The following is a 20,324-nucleotide window of genomic DNA, read 5'->3' as shown; positions in this document are numbered from 1 at the left end:
ACGTCGCAGCCTCGCCCAGGAGGGCGGAGGGAGAGAACGACGAGGCGGGACGAACCGTGGAGGTTTATCAATGAAGACAATGATATGGTGTGTTGATGAAGAGGGCCATTGGAGGACCATAAACCCCAAGGGACGTAAAGGTGAGGGAAACCTTACTCGTTATTGGGAGCGATCTCACCTCAGGATTAAATAGTACTATTAGAATCGTGAGCTTCACTTTTGGTAATAGTAATGCGTGTGGAAATGAAAATTGACGAAAGAAACAATTAAAGGAAGGATAACAGACGGGAATGGATTGTGAGAGGAGTGCGTGAGGAAAAATACCTTAAAAGTAGAGGTAGCGAATAAGGAAGAGGCAACATTGGATATTTCCGCCATATAATTGCGTACGTATTAAATGGACGATGGACGAATGGACGATGGACGAATGGACGTATTAAATGGACGATGGACGAATGGACGTATTAAATGGACGAATGAAATGGCCCTTAAATTCATTTGGCACGCATTTGAATGAAATATAATCCCATATCAGGTGTTTAGTGATTACTGCTGGTTATCCAATACGAGTTTTTAAGGGGAAAACCCCCATGTGAAAACTTACGTTGGCCTTTAGTCTCTCTACCCATCTGCGTCAGGCATTCTGTTCTGAATCAGTGTGACTGCTTTTGTTCAAAGCAAACAAAACTTTCTGCTTGTTCTGATTCATTAGCAGGCAGCTGCCTGGTTTGCACATCTATCCACCCTTCCCTTCCTCCCCTCCCCTTTTCCCCATCCCTGCCTGATCTTTTGTGATTGCATTTCACGGATGGATATTTTCATGCTCACATTTACCTACCCAGGACCCAGGAGTTTGAACATCAACAAGCTAGGCAAACTTTTCTCGATCAAATGTTTCATTGCTACCTATGTTATAATGAAGCCACCGCAGTTCTTGTAGAGCGTTACTGCAAATAAATAATTCAACTATGTGAGGCTGTAAAAGGTGTTGTGTTGAGAGCAAGTGGAGGAATAACGAGCACACGTGAAAAAAGTGGGCACACTGATCCGGATGTGGTCCGTTAAACAGCAGCTGAATAAGCTTACATCATGGACATTCGATTGTGTGCTCTGAACGAGGATTTTTGTTTTAGTTCAGAAAGGCTCAAAACAATGCTGTGCGTTAGGAAATGTAATCACTGTCACGACCAGTAGCATACTTGTCTATGAAGTTCTCTATTGGTGTGCACTAAATTGGTGTGCAATGATACTATTGGTGTGCAATGGCAATGGATTTTGGAATCTGCCAACAGGACATTTGTAAGAGAGCAGTCTCTCCTTGGAAAATTAGAGCTACTTATTTTATAAGGTCTTTGGCACCAGTTGCATAAAACTCCCTTAACCTCAAGGAAAGATTTCCCTTTGGGTACGCTGTAATTCCTTAGCTAAGGATAAGGATTCCCTTGAAGTTAAGGAATTCCTTAGGAGTCGTTCCTATGCCAGGCAACCAATCACATTAGAGATAGGAAGAGACGTCAAAAAGCAAGAACATGTAATGAACATGTAATTTTAAATGACGATTGTTATAAGTTGCATAGGGAACACGTGATTGCGGATGAAGGAGGAATAAAATGATCCTTGTGTGAAATTCATTTGATTCTCAATGAGTATTTTATTACTTCTGCCACCGAAGGTGGGAGGAGTTTATGGACACAGATGCATAAAGCATCTTTCAAGGAAAATTTGAGGATTCCCATAACTTTTCCCTTCAGGACACCCTTAAGTTGAGGATAGTTGCACATATGAATAATCCTTAAGTTTTTCCTTAAATCCTTCCTTAAAGTTAAGGGAGCATCCCCCCTCCCCATCCTTAACAACAAACCTTTGAGTTTCCAAAAGGAGCGGCTCTTCATGGAAATTGGTCACGAAGAGGACGATTATTGCAGCATGGTACGCCAGAGACTGATATAACAATACAACACCCAGAATATTTTGCTTGTAGTTTCGCACTTGTATTTCACTTCTATAATGTCACACTTTCACTATTCTCAGAAAGTTTCCAAACATGTACTGCATATATTACACATTCAAAATAAAATAGTGAATGAGAATCGGATGAATTTTACACAGAATCATTTTATTCTTCCTTTGTCCGGAAGCACGTGCTCCCAATGAAGCATATAACAAGCGTGTATGTAGCAAAATAACAAGCGTCGTTTAAAATCACGTGTTCTTGCTTTTGGACAAGCGTCCTATCTCGAATCTGATTCGTTCCCTGGTATAGCAAGGTGTATGCTGCATGTGTGAGAAGTGTTATGATTTATGGGAGCGAGACATGGGTAATGAACGTAGAGCAGCAACGAAGGCTGGAAAGGGTGGAAATGCGAATGGTTCGGTGGATGTGCGGAGTATCGTTGAGAGAGAGGAAGACAAATGATGAATTGTGAAAGACGATGGGAATAGAGCCTGTGATTGATGCTGTGAAGAGGAACAGGTTGAGATGGTTTGGTCATGTGTTGAGGAAGGATGAAAGTGACTGGTTGAGAAGAGTGATGGAAATGAATGTAGAAGGAAGTAGAGGACGGGGAAGACCGAGAAAGACTTGGCTAAAGATGGTCAAAGAAGAAATGCGGGCCAGGGGGTTAACAATGAGAGATGCAGAAAATAGGGCAAAATGGAGAAGATTGTCATGGGGACCGCAAGGCTATACCCCCGCTCTAGCAGGGAAAATGGCCTTAAAATGCCTGTTGTTGTTGTTGTTTGTTTGTATAGCAATGGCTCAAGGTTTTCCTTAACCTAAAGGAAATCCTTAGCTGAGGATTTCCAAAGAGATGTTTATGCAACAGCACTTGAGGAAATCCTTAGCTAAGGGAAACCTGAAGGGAAATCTTTCCTTGACCCATAAAGTACGTCGATCCACGATCGTGCTCAATACGTGTGCACAAATAAGTTGAAACTGACGTCAACCCAAACAACGAATCATGACATTTCCTACAATGTTTAAAACCCGGGTGACTTATGAAAGCTTGCTTCTAATTGGTGGAGAAAAGCTGATGACAGGGAGGGGTTGCAGGAGCTCACTTAACTTTAAGGGAGGATTTAAGGAAAAACTTAAGGATATTCGTATATGCTACAATCCTCAACTTAAGGATATCCTTAAGGGAAAAGTTCAGGGAAAAGTTAAGGACATCCTCAAATTTGTCCTGAAGGATGCTTTATGCAACCGGGCCTTTGCCCTTAACTCGATGGAGGACTGCTATCTGCTATAGGCTAGTGCTCCAGCATCAATCACATCTGTCTTTCCTGGATTTTGTAGAATCTCAAGCTCTCAATATTAATGGAATCTCTGGTGATGAGGCCAAAGCTCAAGGTCAGTTGCTTACACATCACAGGCAGGTCGGTGGTCTCTCTTTTTTTCTACGGTCTGTTTTTCAACATTGCACCCTTCACTCACTCAGTCTTCCGACTCTCCATAGTAAATCCAGGATTCATGCGTTCTTCCAGTAACTCCTTCCTGGTTATACTTCAAAAATCCAGGCTGACTGCACACTTCGACTCTTCGTCCTCGCTTCTCCCATATATGGAATTGCCTTCCAGAGGCTGTTCTGTCTCACTCTTCCATTTCAGGTTTAAACAGGCAGTGCACCTCCACCTCATGCCATTTCCCATCCTGACCCATTATCCTACCTTATTTACCATTAACCTTATCTTATTACCTTACCTTATAACTTATTACCTTATTATCTTATTATACCTTATTGTAGCGGTTACCGCTGGGTATACACAATCGCCTTGCACCTACCGAGGACGCGGCCAGGGAGCGATCACCATGCCGGGCTCGTCCAGGCCACCCGGACAGGCCCAGACGCGCCTCTCCCGGGCATGCCCGGACTCGCCGTTCCCGGGCTCGCCCGAGCCGCCCGGGCACGCCCGGTCTCGTCTTTCCTGGGCATGCCCAGACTCGCCTTTCCAGGGCTCGCCCAGGACACCCGGGCATGCCCGCTCTCGCCTTTCCAGGGTTCGCCCAGGACGCCCGGGCATGTCCAGACTCGCCTTTCCAGGACTCGCCCAGGACGCCCGGGCACGCCCAGCCTCGCCTTTCCAGGGCTCGCCTAGGACGCCCGGGCATGCCCGCTCTCGCCTTTCCAGGGCTCGCCCAGGACGCCCGGGCATGTCCAGACTCGCCTTTCCAGGGCTCGCCCAGGACGCCCGGGCACGCCCGGTCTCGCCTTTCCCGGGCAAACGCTCCGGCATGATGTGTATATATATTGCTGCCCGATAAACGAGCTTTTCAGAGTACCCGAGTTTGATTCGTGCAATAAAGCAACTCGGACGAATTTCCGTCTTTTGTCGCGTCAATCCTTTCGACTCGTGTTGGAGCACAACTCCTTCATTGGTGACCCACGACATGGACATGGCAGTTGCCCTTAAACTGCCTACCTTCTGGGAGGCTCACGCGGTGGTTTGGTTCGCCCAGGCGGACGCCCAGTTTGCCCTGCGAGGCATCACCGCCGACGACACCCGCTTCCACCATGTGGTAGCAGCGCTCGGCTCCGCCACCGCGGCCCGCACCCTGAGCCTCCTCCAGCCCCCGCCAGCCGCTGACAAGTATGGCGTGATCAAGACGCTCCTCCTCGACACTTTCGCCCTCTCACCGGCGGAACGCGCACAACGCCTGCTCGACCTGCCCGAGCTCCGCGACACGCGCCCGTCCGAGCGAATGGACTACATGCTCTCGCTGCTCGGTGAGCACTCTCCGGATTTTCTTTTCCGAGAGCTGTTCCTCCACCAGCTGCCTAACCAGGTACGCCTCGCCCTGGCAGGCACGCAGATCGCGGATCCCCGCGCCCTCGCCAGGGAAGCCGACAAGATCTCCTCGGCATGCCAGCACATCGGGGTGGCTACCTGGAGCCCGCCGCCGTCCGAGGCGATGCCCATGGCGCCCGAGCGCCCTGCGCAGTTGGAGGCCGAACTGCCGGTGCAACTGGCGGCCGCCACGCCGCGCCGACCGCTTCCAACACGACGGCCGGGGCCTCCACCTGACCAGGCGTGGTGTTATTACCACGCCAGGTTCGGACGGAAGGCTCAGTCGTGCCAACCCCCGTGCACTTCCGGCAAGTCGGGAAATGACCGGGCCGGCGTTCATTACCAGCCATGAGCACCGGCCACCCAGGCAACTTGCTTTTTATTAAGGACAAAGCGTCCGGGCGGCGTTTCCTGTGTAACACCGGCGCCCGACTGAGCGTCATATCCGCCTCCGAGCAGGACAAGCAGACCGCCGTTTGCGGCCCCTCCTTGGTCGCTGCCAACGGATCGGCCATACGCACCTTCGGCCCGCGCAACGTCACCCTCTGCTTCGGCAGCCAGCGCTTTAATTGGACCTTTGTGACCGCAAGCGTGCCCATGGCTTTGCTGGGCGCCGACTTCCTCTGCGCGCACGGGCTGCTGGTCGACGTCAAACGGCGTCGCCTTGTCAACGCCGAGACCTTCAGCTCCCTGGCATCTACGATGAGCAGCTCCGCGCCGACCGAACTAGCATGCGCCCTCCCGGCGGCGAACGAGTTCGCTCGCCTGCTCGCGGAATTCCCGGCCCTCACGCGGTCGACGTTTTCGGCCGTCGCAGTGAGACATGGTATCGAGCACCACATACCAACTACGGGCCCGCCGGTCTACGCGAGAGCCCGCCGCCTTGACCCGGCCAAGCTCGCCGTGGCCAAAGCCGAGTTCGACGCGTTGGAGCGCCTCGGCATCGTGCGGCGCTCCGATAGCGCGTGGGCCTCACCACTGCACATCGTGCCAAAGCCAGGGGGCAGATGGCGCCCATGTGGCGACTACCGCCGCCTCAACGACGCTACCACCCCGACAGGTATCCGATCCCGCACATCCAAGACTTTTCCGCCCGTTTGGCGGGACGGGTCATTTTTTCAAAAATTGACCTGATACGGGGATACCACCAGGTACCTGTCAGGCCGGCCGACGTCCCAAAAACCACCGTCATCACGCCGTTCGGCCTGTTCGAATTTTCAGGATGCCATTTGGCCTCAATAACGCGGCCCAGGCGTTCCAACGCTTGATGGACGGCGTGCTGCGTGACCTGCCATTTCTCTTCGTCTACCTGGACGACATCCTCGTCGCCAGCACGTCCCGGGCCGAGCACCTCCTCCACCTCCGAACACTGTTCGGACGCCTCAGCGAGCATGGCTTAATCGTCAACCCGGCCAAATGCCACTTCGGCACGACGGCCATTGACCTTTTGGGCCACCGCATCACCAAGAACGGGGCCGTGCCGCTGCCGACCAAGGTCGAGGCCATCACCAAGTTCCCGCGTCCCCGCTCCATCAAGGCCCTGCAAGAGTTCCTCGGCATGGTGAATTTTTATCACCGTTTCGTGCCCCGCGCTGCTCAGCTCATGCGGCCCCTTTACGAAGCCCTCCGGGGCAAGCCGGCCAAGCATGACATCGTCTGGTCCGCGGCCATGGACGCGGCATTCACTAGCGCGAAGCGGGCCCTCGCCGATGCAACACTGCTGGCTCACCTGGTGCTCGACACTCCCATCGCCCTCACTACGGACGCCTCCGACTACGTGGTGGGCGCCGTACATGAACAATGGGTGAACGGGGTTTGGCAGCCACTCGCTTTTTTTAGCCTGCAACTCCGGCCGAACGAGCTCAAATACAGCACGTTTGACTGCGAGCTCCTCAGTCTATACCTGGCCGTTCGCCATTTCCGGCACCTCCTGGAGGGCCGCCCGTTCACGGCTTTCGTCGACCACAAGCCGTTGGTTTACGCAATGGGCAAAGTCACGAAGCCGTGGTCGGCCCGCCAGCAGCGCCACCTCTCCGCCGTGTCGGAATTTACCACGGACATCCGGCACGTCGCCGGCAAAGACAACGCCGTGGCCGACTGTCTCTCTCGGGCCAGCGCGAACGCGGTCCACCTCGGCGTGGACTTTGTGCTCATGGCAGCCGACCAGACCACCGACACCACGGTGCAAGCCCTCCGGGCGGCGGACACGGGCCTCCGCCTGGCCAACGTCCCCTTCGTGGACACTGTCCTGCTCTGCGACGTCTCCCAAGCCAGCCTCGCCCCATCGTGCCCGTTACCTGGCAGCGCCGCATTTTCGCCTCCATCCACGGCCTTTCCCACCCGGGCCGGAAGGCTTCCCAGAAGCTGGTGTCGGCGCGTTTCGTCTGGCACGGCCTTCGACGGGACGTCCGCGATTGGGCCAACGCCTGCATGGCCTGCCAGCGGGCCAAGGTCCACTGCCACACCCAGGCCCCGCTGGCACCTTTCACCGTGCCCGAACGGCGTTTCGACCACGTCAACGTGGACCTGGTGGGCCCCCTTCCCCCATCGCGGGGTTTCACACACCTGCTCACCATGGTGGACAGGACCACCAGGTGGCCGGAGGCCGTTCCCCTCATTTCCAACACCACCGCCGACGTGGCACAGGCTTTCATCGCCACCTGGGTCGCCCGTTTCGGCGCACCGGCGGACATCTCTTCGGACCGCGGTCCGCAGTTCACCTCCGAGCTGTGGGGCACGGTCGCCCGCAACCTGGGAGTCCAGCTCCACCGTACCATGGCCTACCACCCCCAAGCCAATGGGTTGTGTGAGCGTTTTCACCGCTCCATGAAGGCCGCGCTCATGGCCGGCCTCCAGGACGACGGTTGGGCCGACCGGCTGCCGTGGGTCCTTTTGGGCCTCTGCACGGCCCCCAAGGAGGACCTCCAGGCGTCCACCGCCGAGCTCGTCTACGGCCTGCCGCTCCGCATCCCGGGCGAGTTCGTGCCCGACACTACCAGTCCCTGGTCCGCAGCTCGCCAGCGCTCGGACCTCCAGGAGGCCGCCCGACGGTTTGCCCCCATGCCAACGTCCCGCCACGGTGGCCCCCAGTCCTACGTCCCCCCAGCGCTTCGCACAGCGGAGTACGTTTTTGTGCGTCATGACGCACACCGGGGGCCACTCCGGCCGCCGTACGACGGGCCCTTCCGGGTCCTGCGACGGGACGACAAGTCGTTCGTCATCGACATCGGCGGCAGGTCGGACCAGATTTCGGTGGACCGCCTCAAGCCGGCGCACGTGGACGTCGACCAACCACCACGGTTGGCCCTTCCTCCGCGGCGAGGCCGCCCCCCATCCACAGTTCCCCCCGCTCGACCACCCGCCACCGCACCGGACCCCCCCCCCACGACCCTCCAGAGGTCGCTTCGGCCGGGTCATCAGGACCCCCCTTAAATTGACCCTGCCGGTGCAAGTCGATTCTGGAGGGGCGTGTGTAGCGGTTACCGCTGCGTATACACAATCCCCTTGCACCTACCGACGACGCGGCCAGGGAGCGATCACCAAGCCGCGCTCGTCCAGGCCGCCCGGACAGGCCCAGACGCGCCTCTCCCGGGCATGCCCGGACTCGCCGTTCCCGGGCTCGCCCGGGCACGCCCGGTCTCGTCTTTCCCGGGCATGCCCAGACTCGCCTGTCCAGGGCTCGCCCAGGACACCCGGGCATGCCCGCTCTCGCCTTTCCAGGGCTCGCCCAGGACGCCCAGGCATGTCCAGACTCGCCTTTCCAGGACTCGCCCAGGACGCCCGGGCACGCCCAGCCTCGCCTTTCCAGGGCTCGCCTAGGACGCCTGGGCATGCCCGCTCTCGCCTTTCCAGGGTTCGCCCAGGACGCCCGGGCATGTCCAGACTCGCCTTTCCAGGGCTCGCCCAGGACGCCCGGGCACGCCCGGTCTCGCCTTTCCCGGGCAAACGCTCCGGCATGATGTGTATATATATTGCTGCCCGATAAACGGGCTTTTCAGAGTACCCGAGTTTGATTCGTGCAATAAAGCAACTCGGACGAATTTCCGTCTTTTGTCGCGTCAATCCTTTCGACTCGCGTTGGAGCACAGCTCCTTCATTATTACCTTATTACCTTACCTTATTTACCCCATTAACACTTCTTAACCTAACCCTCTTACTTACTGATTCGGTGTTTTTTCTCTGTCTTCCTTCCTATCCCTTTATCCCCCTGTCGCACGATCAATTTAACCTTGCTCTTCCTTAAGCCTCGTGCTTAGCCTTATAGACAAAAAGAGTATGTTTATTATAGTGGGTAACAAATTCCAGTTGATGCTTTGAATGTGAGCTGTTTGCAGAGGGAATGAAGGAAAGGTGGGTAGATGGAGGATTATAAGGTTTTGGGTATCGGTGAAGGAACAAGGACTGGATTAAAGCTCTGGATTTAAAAATGAACACGATTGGGTGACTGATCAGGAGTGGGTAGAGGGGGGTGGGGAGGGGGTGGGGGGTAAAAAGACTAATGTTGGGACATAGTAGTAGTGAAGCGATGGAGAAAGCGGAATTTTGAGGAAAAAAAGCAGCAATAGGGGGAAGGAGATAAGAATGTTTGATATTTTTGTCCAACTAATACATTGATGAGTACCAAAGCGGTGATTTCAACTGTGGTAGTGTGGTGATTTCAACTGTCATCATGCCAGCTGGCTGGGTGTGGGTACCTCTCACACCAGCCGTGGCACCTCAGCTGCGACCAACTGGGACTGACACAATCTGTCAATTTCCCGACCAGGATTTCAGTCAACGGAGCATCTTCTCTTCTAGACTTGGTTATGACAAACTTCTCTACAAATGTCTGCTGCTCTTCTTCTGCTCCAATCGGTTCATCTGACCATTTGCTTGTTAACGTGGACATCTCTCTGGCCATTCTCAGAGAGCCTCCTCGGCGTTGAGGAGTCTGCCATTTCACTCAGGCCAACTGGCATGGTGTTCAAGCAGCCATCAAACATCTGGACTGGTCTCCCATCTCTACTGCCTCTGACATCAACTCATCCTGGGAATTCTTCCAAAGTAAATTGCTCTCTCTCATGCACAGATTTATCCCATCTCGTCATCAGTTGTTATACCCTTCCTCCCACCCATGGTACACAGAATCTTGTGGTGAGGCAGTTGCCCTGAAACAACTTGCCTTCGCCTCCTGGAAGGCAAATCCAACGGACGGCAATCTCATTTCCTTTCACAAAGCCCGGAATAAGTGTGTGTCTACCCTCAGGAGAGTCAGGAAACAATATCCCTCCACTTTCAAGACTGAACTCTCAAACCTGTCTCCCTCTTCCAAATCCTGGTGGCATCTGGTCAAATCTGTTTCTGGTGTTTGTTACCCCTCCATCCCCTCCCTTACCTCAAACGGCTACACAGCTGACTCCGCACGTGAAAAAGCTGAATGCCTCAACTCTGTGTTTGCCTCAAAATCTTGTGTCCCAAACCCATATCTCTCTGCACCCACCTTACCCAGTCATACCCAGCTGCTCCTGGACTCTGTGTCCTTCTCTCCTGGCAAGGTGGAGAAGTTTCTGTCAAACCTCAACTCTGATTCTACAACTGGACCAGATGCCAGCAGCCCACGGGTCCTAAAATCCTGCTCTGCCGCTCTTTCACACCCTCTCTATGGTCTCTTCACACTCTCTTTTGTTCAAGGTCATCTGCCATCAGCTTGGAAATCAGCCAACATTAACGCTTGACACAAAAAGGCGCAAAAACAGGTCCTTGCAACAAGAGACCAATAAGCCTGCTCCCAATTATCATCAAAGTCATGGAATCCATCATTGCTTTGGATATCAAATCCTTCCTCTTCTCCAATGGCTTGATCTCTGATCATCAATTTGGTTTCAGACCAGGTCACTCTACTCTGGTCATGCTGCTTCTGCTGTCTCAACAATGGATGGAGGTCCTCAATGCCAAACAGGAAATCAGAGCTGTCTCCCTTGACATATCACGTGCCTTCGATATGGTCTAGCACCCCGCTCTGCTCATCAAACTCTCTCCTATGGTATCAATGGAAATCTCCATGCATGGCTTGAGGACTTCCTCTCTGGTCGTAGTCAACGTGTGGCCCTGAATGGATTTCTCTCATCTCCCCTTCCTGTTCAGGCTGGAGTTCCCCAAGGCAGTGTTCTGGGCCCTGTGCTTTTTCTGGTCTTCATCAATGATCTCCCCGACTCTCTGGAAAATCCTCTCTATCTCTTTGCTGATGACTCCACTCTCTGCCGCTCCATACCTCATCCCTCAGATCAGCAGTCTGCAGCCTCCTTACTCTCTGCAGACCTGGACAAAATAACAGACTGGTCAAACAAGTGGAACATGTCTTTCGATCCTGACAAATCTCACACTCTCACAATGTCTTTCCAAAAAGACCGACTGGACAACCCTCCCATCTACTTTCTCAACAATCTTCTCCAATAAGTTCTGTCACTCAAGCTTTTTGGTCTCATGATCTGCTATGATCTTTCCTGGGAAAACCACATTTCCAAGCTGGCCTCCAAAGCCAGTCACCGACTGGGCATCCTCCGTCGTGTGAAGTCCTTCCTTGGCACACCTGAGCTTCTCATCACCTACAAGGCTTTCACCCACAGCTCAATGGAATACTGGTCTCCCCTCTGGGCTGGTGCTCCTGTCTCACACCTAGCTCGGCTTCACGCTGTTGAAACCAAAGCCTTCAGAATCATTGGAATCTCCCGTGATGAAGCTAACTCTGAAGGCCTTTCACTCACTCACCGCAGGCAGGTTCGTGGACTTTCTGTCTTCTGCCAACTCCTCTCCGGCCTAGCTCCCCCAGCTCTGTCTGTGCCCCCAAATATTCCTGCAGGTCACACAAGATCTGCCAGCAACCCTTTTCTGGTGCAACTGCCAAAATCAAAACTCTCTGCTCACCTTCATTCCTCTTTTCTCTCACCTCTGGAACAAACTCCCCCACTCTCTTCAATCCCACTCCTCCCTCCAGGTCTTTAAAACAGCTGTTCAGCACCATCTCTAATCTTCCCGCATCCAAAACCTTGATCTCCTCTACCCCCGTTAATTCACCCCAGATCCACTAATACCGACTTCTTTTCTGGAAGTTCTAGCAGTGTCCATGTGTTTTATACCTCTCCAACCCCCTCCCCCGCCTTCCCATGCCTCCTCCCCCCAAGCCCTCTCCCTCCAACAGATTTTCCGATGTCCCTGCTCTCTGCTGTTATACTTGTGTGCTTCTCTCTCTCCCCCCATCTTGTCTCCCACTCCCTTTATTGTATGTTTTTTGTGTCCATTTGCTTTTTTTTTTTTAGGATTAGCTCTTACACGAGCCTCGATCTTGTATACAAAACAAACCAAAAAAATTGATAGGGATGGCCTGGCTGCTGCGTTGGCAATACTGCAGAAATAGCTGTGCCTTGTGAGGTCTCATTTGCAGTGGAAAGATATATCACAGGGGCAGGGGTAGTTGCCATTTACACCCGCCCAGTTGGCTGTGCACCACTTTTGGTAACGACGCTGTTCTGCTGTTGTTATAATTCTGTCGGTGCATGATTGTAGCCATATACCTCTTTTTCTTGTGAAAGCTCATACCATCTATCTTTGATCCCAACGTTGTCAAGTAAAGTCAACCTGATTATAAATTGCTCAAGGCTCTCCTTTAACTCTGGTTTGACACTCCTGAATCATACCACTTAAATGCACTTTCATCTGGGTATAGTCTATAGCCACCCCATCTGACAGCTTGGCAAACATGGCGAGCCTTTTGCCAATTAGCAAAGCACTGAACGAGGTTGCCCACCTTGCCCTGTTCCACCGGCTATTAGTAGCAAATCTCTCAAACCTTGGTAGCTGTCTATCCCATTCTTTCCATCAACAAAGGCAGGGAGCTTTATAGCTCTAGCCTGCACAAAGTTATTGCTACTTGCGCACTCTAATGCAAGACCCTTCAACTTCATTTCAGCCTCTAGCTTTCGAGTTTCCATCTTCCAGCCTCCAGCCTTATTCCTTCTATTTTGGCCTCGATTATTTTATCTATCAGCTTCTCAATTTTACTTTACAAACTCTCCAGAACTTCTGGTTTCCCCTCCAGTACCTGCTGTTAAAAACCACAAACTGCCACAATTCCTCCCCCCCCCCCCCCCCTAGTCTAAGTTGCTACCAATTTCCACCAACCTCGACATTCTCATCTTCCACGCTTCATTGGCAAGCGATACTTCACTTCACAAACACTTGTAACGATACACTCCTGTTACATTCGTTTTCCAAAGAACCGATCACTCGCTCCACCTTCCGCAGGGGGTCTTACGAACACTACAGCAGTCACCAGATGCAAGGATCAGCTCATCGCTCACCCCTCTCCAATTACCGGCATAGATCAACAGCCATGCACTTCAACAAGTGTCACGGAAGCACTGTAAATTATTTCGCCTTAATTGCCCCACTGACTGCGCAGATTTATGTGACTTGTGCAACATCTCCTTCATGAGCCTTAGACACTGTTAAAAAAAAAGAAAAAAGAATTAACTGAGAAGTGAGAATTAACAACACTGACGTCATGAACCATCTTACTATAATTCACCAAATGTCTGTCTGTCTGTCTGTCCGTTCGAAGGTACCGTAAAAACTGCTGAACCGATCGCAAAGATATTTTCGGTGGGTAATCCTGGGATCCCCAGGAGTAAAATAGGCTATTTAGTTTTCCCAATTTAGCTTTAGTCTCCAGCATTCTCCGGTTTGGACTCCCGCATAACATTCGCGTTCGCACGACGTTCATTGTGACGTCTTCTTACGTCGAGAAACGGTACCCGCCCTACGGGCGGGGCTTCAATTGGGAGGTCCAAATGAAAAGGCTAAATATCAGAAATTGAAGCTTTGTTTTCTTTTAAACGATTTATATAAACATCCGTCATGCGGAAACGTCATGCTGGAGCAAGTATCAGCAGGATGTGGCAGTGTGGGAGTCCACGTTTGTACCGATCGCTGCACCGTGTGCGCACAAACGGCTGCACCGATCGCTGCACCGTGTGCCGCACAAACGACTGCACCGATCACTGCACGGCTGCATCGATTGGATGTGGCATGAAGGAGGATCTGCACTTCGGCATGAAGGAGGATCAGATCTAACAGATCGCTGTCTCCATCGATCTTGCCAAGGCCGTAACACCTATCGGCTCAAAATCCTTTTAACTGTTGATTTGGTACAGTTACACGTTTCGGGAATTTGGTACATGTATCGGGAGTACATACGACATAGCGATTGTGAACACGATTATCGATCACGATTCACGATCATCACGATCATAGTGTGTCGATCACGATTTGAAACACGATGGAATAATATTTACCGATATGAAGTGATGTGGCTTTTATTGAAATTCTCAGGATACTGTTTAGATTTTCGATGATTTGCGTGTGATATGATTCAACGGATGTTTATATGAATCGTTTAAAATAAAAAAGCCTTCAATTTCTGATATTTTGCCATCGCCATATGCAGATTCGCCACGGACCCACGATCGATGTTTCTCTACGTGAACGTACCCGTTTGTTTGCGAACAGGTACGTTTTTCATGGAAGTCCTTCACGAACTTGCTGTCCATGTCTGACGTGCGACTGAAGGTGCTACAGAAATGTTGAATTTATTGGTTTCATGCTTTAGCATCCACCATATCTGCATTGCCTGTTTGCTTCTGGCCTCTCACCCGTGCGTAGCACGGGTATTTCTCTCGTTAACATAACATAAATCTTCCCAGCCATTCCACCCAATGTACAGAATGTTCCAAATGAAAAGCTACGATTTAATGAAACGTTCATAAAAAAACGAATTATTGCGACAAACATAAAACTGGTACGACAGCAGAGTCTGTGCAGTTTTGTTTCATTTTAAGGACATTATATTTAGAGGTTCACCATTCTGATTAAGCATAGAACGTATGCGTATGCACATGCACATACATTTCCCAGTGTCGGCTAATAAGGCGTATGCAACCCCGGATCGCTGTTTTCAGGTCGCCGACAGTCCTGTAGACTATTTTGTAGGATTTCTCCTAAAGGAATCCTCATAAGAAGAAATCACACTGATAAAGACCGTATGGGTTTGTCCGTATGGGTGACAAGAGCTGACCATCATGGTGTGCCTGCCACCGAGTGCCACCAAGTCGGAATGGAAGTAATCCAAGACGTCATTAATGATGTGGGCATGCCCCCAAACTGATGAAACTATTGGTGTCCTAATGTAAAACGTTGATGTCGCAATTCCACAAATAGTGGGGCGGCTTAGCCCAAATATTCAAAATAATTGTGCATTTTGTGAAACAAGCACCAAATTTGGCACAAATGTACATTAATATGTTGCGAACATTTTCAGATATTGGGCCACTTGAAATTCCGGATCGCTGTTTGCTTCTGGCCTCTCACCCGTGCGTAGCACGGGTATTTGTACATTTCAGAATTATTAATTTCAGAATTATTGGAATCTCCCGCGATGAAGCTATCTCTGAGGGCCTTTCACTCACTCACCGCAGGCAGGTAGGTGGTCTTTCTGTCTTCTACCGACTCCTCTCCGGCCTTGCACCCCCAGCTCTCTCTGTGCTCTGTCCCCCAAATATTCCTACAGGTCGCACAAGATCTGCCAGCAACCCTCTGATGGTTAAACTGCCGAAATCTCGGCTCTCCGCTCACCTTCACTCTTTCATTCCTCTTTTCTCCCGCCTCTGGAACAAACTCCCTCACTCCCTTCAATCCCACTCCTCCCTCCAGGTCTTTAAAACAGCTGTTCACCACCATCTCTTATCTTCCCCCATCCAAAACCTTGATCTTTTCTACCCCCGCTAATTCACCCCAGATCCACCTTGTTTGAAATTCCAACTTCTTTCCTGGAAGTCCTGGCAGTGTCCATATGTTTTATACCTCTCCCACTGCCCCCTTCCCACGCCCCCCCCCCCCCAAAGCCCTCGCCCTCTCTCAGATCTCTCGATTGTCTCCATGTCTCTCGGTCCCTGCTCTCAAATGTTGTGTTGTGTCCTTCCCCCTCTCTCCCCATCTTGTCTACCGCTCCCTATGTTATATGTTTTATGTGTCGGTTTGTCTTTCTGTGTGATTAATGTTCGCTCTTTCACGAGCCTCGATCTTGTATACAAACAAAAAAAAAAAAAAAAAAAAAAAAAAAATCTGTAATTTCTTTTTTCAAATTTTTTCAAATTTCGTAATTTCAAATTTTTCGGGTGACACCGTCACAATTTCGGTCTTCGAGGCCGGCCGATAGGCAAAGTCTGACCGGAAGGGACGAGGTTCTCCTGACCACGTGGCCCTCGATCTGGGAAGCGAGAGGCGTTCCATTAGTGGATGCGCCCCTCACGCCCGACTTTTGGGCGGCCCCGGCAGGCCGTTTGTTTTGACGTTCCGTGACAGGCCCTGCACCCCCACCTCCGGGCCGACCGGAAGCTTGTGCTGAGTACATCATACCTGAACAACTCAGTGAGGCAGAACACAGCAGTGCACACCAGGGTGACCCCTTCAGTGCATAAACCAATTAACCTGTCCACTGCAGGGCATATAGAAATGAAGTTATTTTCTGCATATAATAATAATATAAGTTCAGTTCTATATAACAATTTCTGTTATCACCACTACCACTACAACTACCACTACTACAAGCTTTGTCTGGAATTTTGTGGACTAACAGACAAACAGACATACAGCCAAGCTGGGATCAAAACATTACCTCCTTCCACCATTGAGTGTAGAGGTAAACATCATGGAAATTATATCATGCCCTAGATTTAATTCATGCTTACCCGTGTATTTGCTTCACTGGTTCACAAGGTCTTTTGCATACATGTAATTCAGACTCTCGTCTTCATTGCTGACCACACAATGTTCGCAACATATTAATGTACATTTGTGCCAAATTTGGTGCTTGTATCACAAAATGCACAATTCTTTTGAATATTTGGGCTAAGCCGCCCCACTATATCGGCCGGCCTCGAAGACCGAAATTGTGACGGTGTCACCCGAAAAATTTGAAATTACGAAATTTGAAAAAATTTGAAAAAAAAAATTACGGAATTTCAAGTGGCCCAATATCTGAAAATGTTCGCAACATATTAATGTACATTTGTGCCAAATTTGGTGCTTGTATCACAAAATGCACAACAGGTTTGCTTTGCTGCTACACTAAAAGAAGAACGTCTATAACATTCCCAATAGCCATGTCCCATAGACAACCATAAAAGCAGGGCCCAAGTCAATTTTTTATTTATTTATCTAAATGCACTACCTTCTTTTTCTTCTTTCCTATTCAGTGCATGGCTACGAGTAGCATCATTGGCTGAGGGCATGGCTGTGCCACTAATGCAAGGCCCCCTCGAGGTGACAGCAGGAATTTGGAAGTTGTTCAGGGTGCTGGTGATAACTCGCCTATGCTTCGCGAAGGACACCATGGAATATTTAACGTCGATCAACTAATGCTGGCAGACGGGATACCCAGATTAAAGTCCATCTGAAGTACGGCACATACATTGACGAATCGCCCTGCCTGTGAAACACCAGGATGACAGTTTATCGCTGAGCTGAGATTCAAACACAGGCTGGATGGCTGAGGGTGAGTGTGTCCATCTCCAGGCCATCCTGCTAGTCTGTGCGCTATCTCTGAATAAACAATGAACCACAACTAGGCCTTCCTTCGTATAATTGTACTATTTAAATATAATTTGGTGTTTGTCATCAGTAGTTCATGAATGTGTGAAATCATGGCGATTCGAATTGTCTTGCTGGTATCAAAATCTTGATCCAGCTATAAACTCTCACCATGGTGTTTCGCACGCAGGGCAATAGATCAAGTTGTGTGCCATCCATCCAAAGGATGTTAAGCTGGGTATTCCACCTGCTTGTTTTAGTTGGTGCTTGTGGAGGTTAAATATCCCACAGTATCTTTCACAATGAGTACGTGAGTTTCCCCCGGCACCCTGAACAAATTACAGATGTCTGCCCTTTTCAGTTGAGTATCCTCTGACGGAGTGGCCATCTGTCCAGGAATAGTTGATGTTCTAACGTTGAAACGGTTCTTGACTTGTTTTGAAATACCCGAAGCTCTATCAAGAGTATAGGCCTCCATAATTACTAATATTTTATGAAAGGACAAGGCTGCTATGAAGGACAAAATATGAAAAACAACAAGATAACCAGAATATTGTGAAAAGTTTTATTTGAAAAGCAATTTCATACAGATCCTTGAATAATACAATTGTTCATTCAGTGTAAAATCAACTCAATGTGTTTCTCATCCCATGCTCACACAAGTGAAAACATGAGGCTTTTTCCCATCCCTGTGAGTATATCAGGCCTCAGCTGTGCAGACCAACTACAAACATGCCAGGCAAAGTTCCCTTATTAAAACAAGGCACTGCTTAAAAATTTTTTTCCCCATTTTAAGTTTAAAATAATAAACACTCTATATAAAAAATAATTATTATTGTTATAATAGTAGTAGTAATATTGTAGTGCTCCACATTTTGTCCTCAGGCATATATAAGAGAATAAAAATCTTTGGGACACAGTGCTTCGTATCACAACACGAGTTTGTGAGATTAATCATGAAGTTGTTTTGTCTTTTTAAATCAAAAAATAAACAGGTTTCACCTCTGTGTGAATAGATAAAAGCGACTGCATTTCCACACAAATAGTATATTTCTGTACAAATAGGGAATTATAAATCAATAGGTGCTCAGGCACAAGTAAAGTCAAGGAATAAAAGTAGCATTTTGTAAACAAAACAGATCCATAAACCCCAAATACAATATTGCATTATATTTAATTTGTTCTTACAATTGTCGCCATAAATCCACAGCTGGTACAAAGGTGTTGTCACTATTGAGTGAGATAGGGGGCAACACTCGGTGAGTGCTTCACTTATTGGGTAATCCTCTTGCACCCTGTTGACCTCTCAATGCACCATTTTCTCCATTAAGTGCAATCGAAAAGGATTGATCATTAAATGTTTCCATCTTCTCAATTTTGCTGTCTGCTGCAGGCTTTTGATTGTGCAGGCAATTCCGTTTCAAAACCGAGGTCATCCCTCAGGCTGAGTTTGTGAAACATATTTCGACCAACTTTGTATCTGTGACCATGACATTACCATTGCTCTACCTATATCCAATATATTGGTCACATAGCAATGTCACCGCTGTCACGGGTATCTGATCAGGCTGCTTGTATTGCTGATTGGTCGGAAGTTGCTGAAATTACAGCGATGAAGCCTTGTCCTTCTCAACCCACATACATCTCAACCTTGTCCTTGCCTCGCCCATGGGCCAAATCTCTGACCTCTTCAGGAGTCCTCCAGGCTGGTTCTATGCTCCAAGATCGCTTTCCATAGTTTGCACAGTGTGCCGCCTCTGGCAATGTGAAAGAGAACACAAGGAGTATTTTTTATCTTTCATTTTTATTTTTTTTTGCATACAAGATCGAGGCTCGTGTAAGAGCTAACATTAATGACAAAAAAAAACAAATGGACACATAAGACAAAATAAAGGGAGCGGGAACAAGATGAGGAGAGAGGAGGAAGCACACAAGGACAACATTTGAGAGCAGGGACATCGGGAGATCTATGGGAGGGAGAGGGAGAGGGCATTATGTTGTTATGTGCTACATTTAGTATTTGTGGATGTAGCTGAATTGCAGCACAGGCATGATTTTACACATTTCCTTTCATTTAACCCTACAGTAGTATGTCACTCTCATGAAAACCTCTATTGCTGTTCCTGACATGGACTATCAGAATAACTTGTCCCTGAACAGCTAGTTCCAAGCTAGGATTTATGTATGTATGTGTATTAATATATATACAGTCACGTGAAAAAGTAAGTACACCCCATGTAAAGTTTTGACTTTTTCAACATATTTCAACATACAGCTATTTGATCTTCATTTCAACAATATTGATAGATAAAGGTGATATAATATAACAAATATCATGAAACATTTACATTTTGTAGTCAATTGTATAATTTAAATAAACATAAATGCAAATTTCGCATGTGGAAAAAGTAAATACACCCTTGGATCTAATAGGTGGTATTGCCCCCTTTGGCAGAAACAACCTCAAGTAGGCGTTTCTTATAACTGTCTACCAGTCTCTGACATCGACTGGGAGAAATTTTTGCCCACTCCTCCATGCAGAATTCTTTCAGCTGTGCGATGTTTGAGGGGTTTCTTGCATGCACAGCTCGTTCCAAATCCCCCTACAACATCTCGATGGGATTTAGGTCTGGGCTTTGACTTGGCCATTCCAGAACCCTCCATTTCTTTCTTTTCAGCCATTCCTTGGTGGATTTACTGGTATGTTTAGGGTCATTGTCTTGTTGCAAGGTCCACCTTCGGTTGAGCGTCAACTTTCCGACAGATGGCCTCACATTATCCTCAAGCACCCTCTGGTACAATGAAGAATTCATAGTGGATTCTATGATGATGAGCTGCCCAGGCCCTGATGCAGCAAAGCTGCCCCCAAACCATAATATTTCCGCCACCATGCTTTACAGTTGGTATCAGGTTATTGT

The 20,324-nt window shown here is 49.3% G+C and overlaps 1 protein-coding gene and 1 long non-coding RNA gene across 2 annotated transcripts in view; one reads left to right on the top strand and one right to left on the bottom strand.

Annotated features, from left to right (window-relative positions):
- Positions 1-34: 34 nt before the first annotated feature.
- LOC144891302 (uncharacterized) lies at positions 35-18,080 on the top strand. Its single transcript, XR_013622818.1, has 2 exons — positions 35-140; positions 17,073-18,080. It is a non-coding gene; the product is annotated as an uncharacterized LOC144891302 (long non-coding RNA).
- The window catches only part of LOC137423621 (mitogen-activated protein kinase kinase kinase 15), a 67,338-nt gene continuing 64,971 nt past the window's right edge, over positions 17,958-20,324 (bottom strand). Inside the window, exon 28 of the mRNA XM_068110973.2 lies at positions 17,958-19,163. Coding sequence (XP_067967074.2) covers positions 19,097-19,163 — 67 coding nt within the window. The 3' untranslated portion in view covers positions 17,958-19,096. The remainder of the gene's footprint in view (positions 19,164-20,324) is intronic.

This window comes from Myxine glutinosa, chromosome 3 (genome assembly GCF_964187855.1).
Source record: "Myxine glutinosa chromosome 3, kmMyxGlut1.1, whole genome shotgun sequence".
Classification (NCBI taxonomy): Eukaryota; Metazoa; Chordata; class Myxini; order Myxiniformes; family Myxinidae; genus Myxine; species Myxine glutinosa.
Note: the sequence above shows the minus strand (reverse complement) of the source record. Positions and strands in the feature narration are given on the sequence as shown.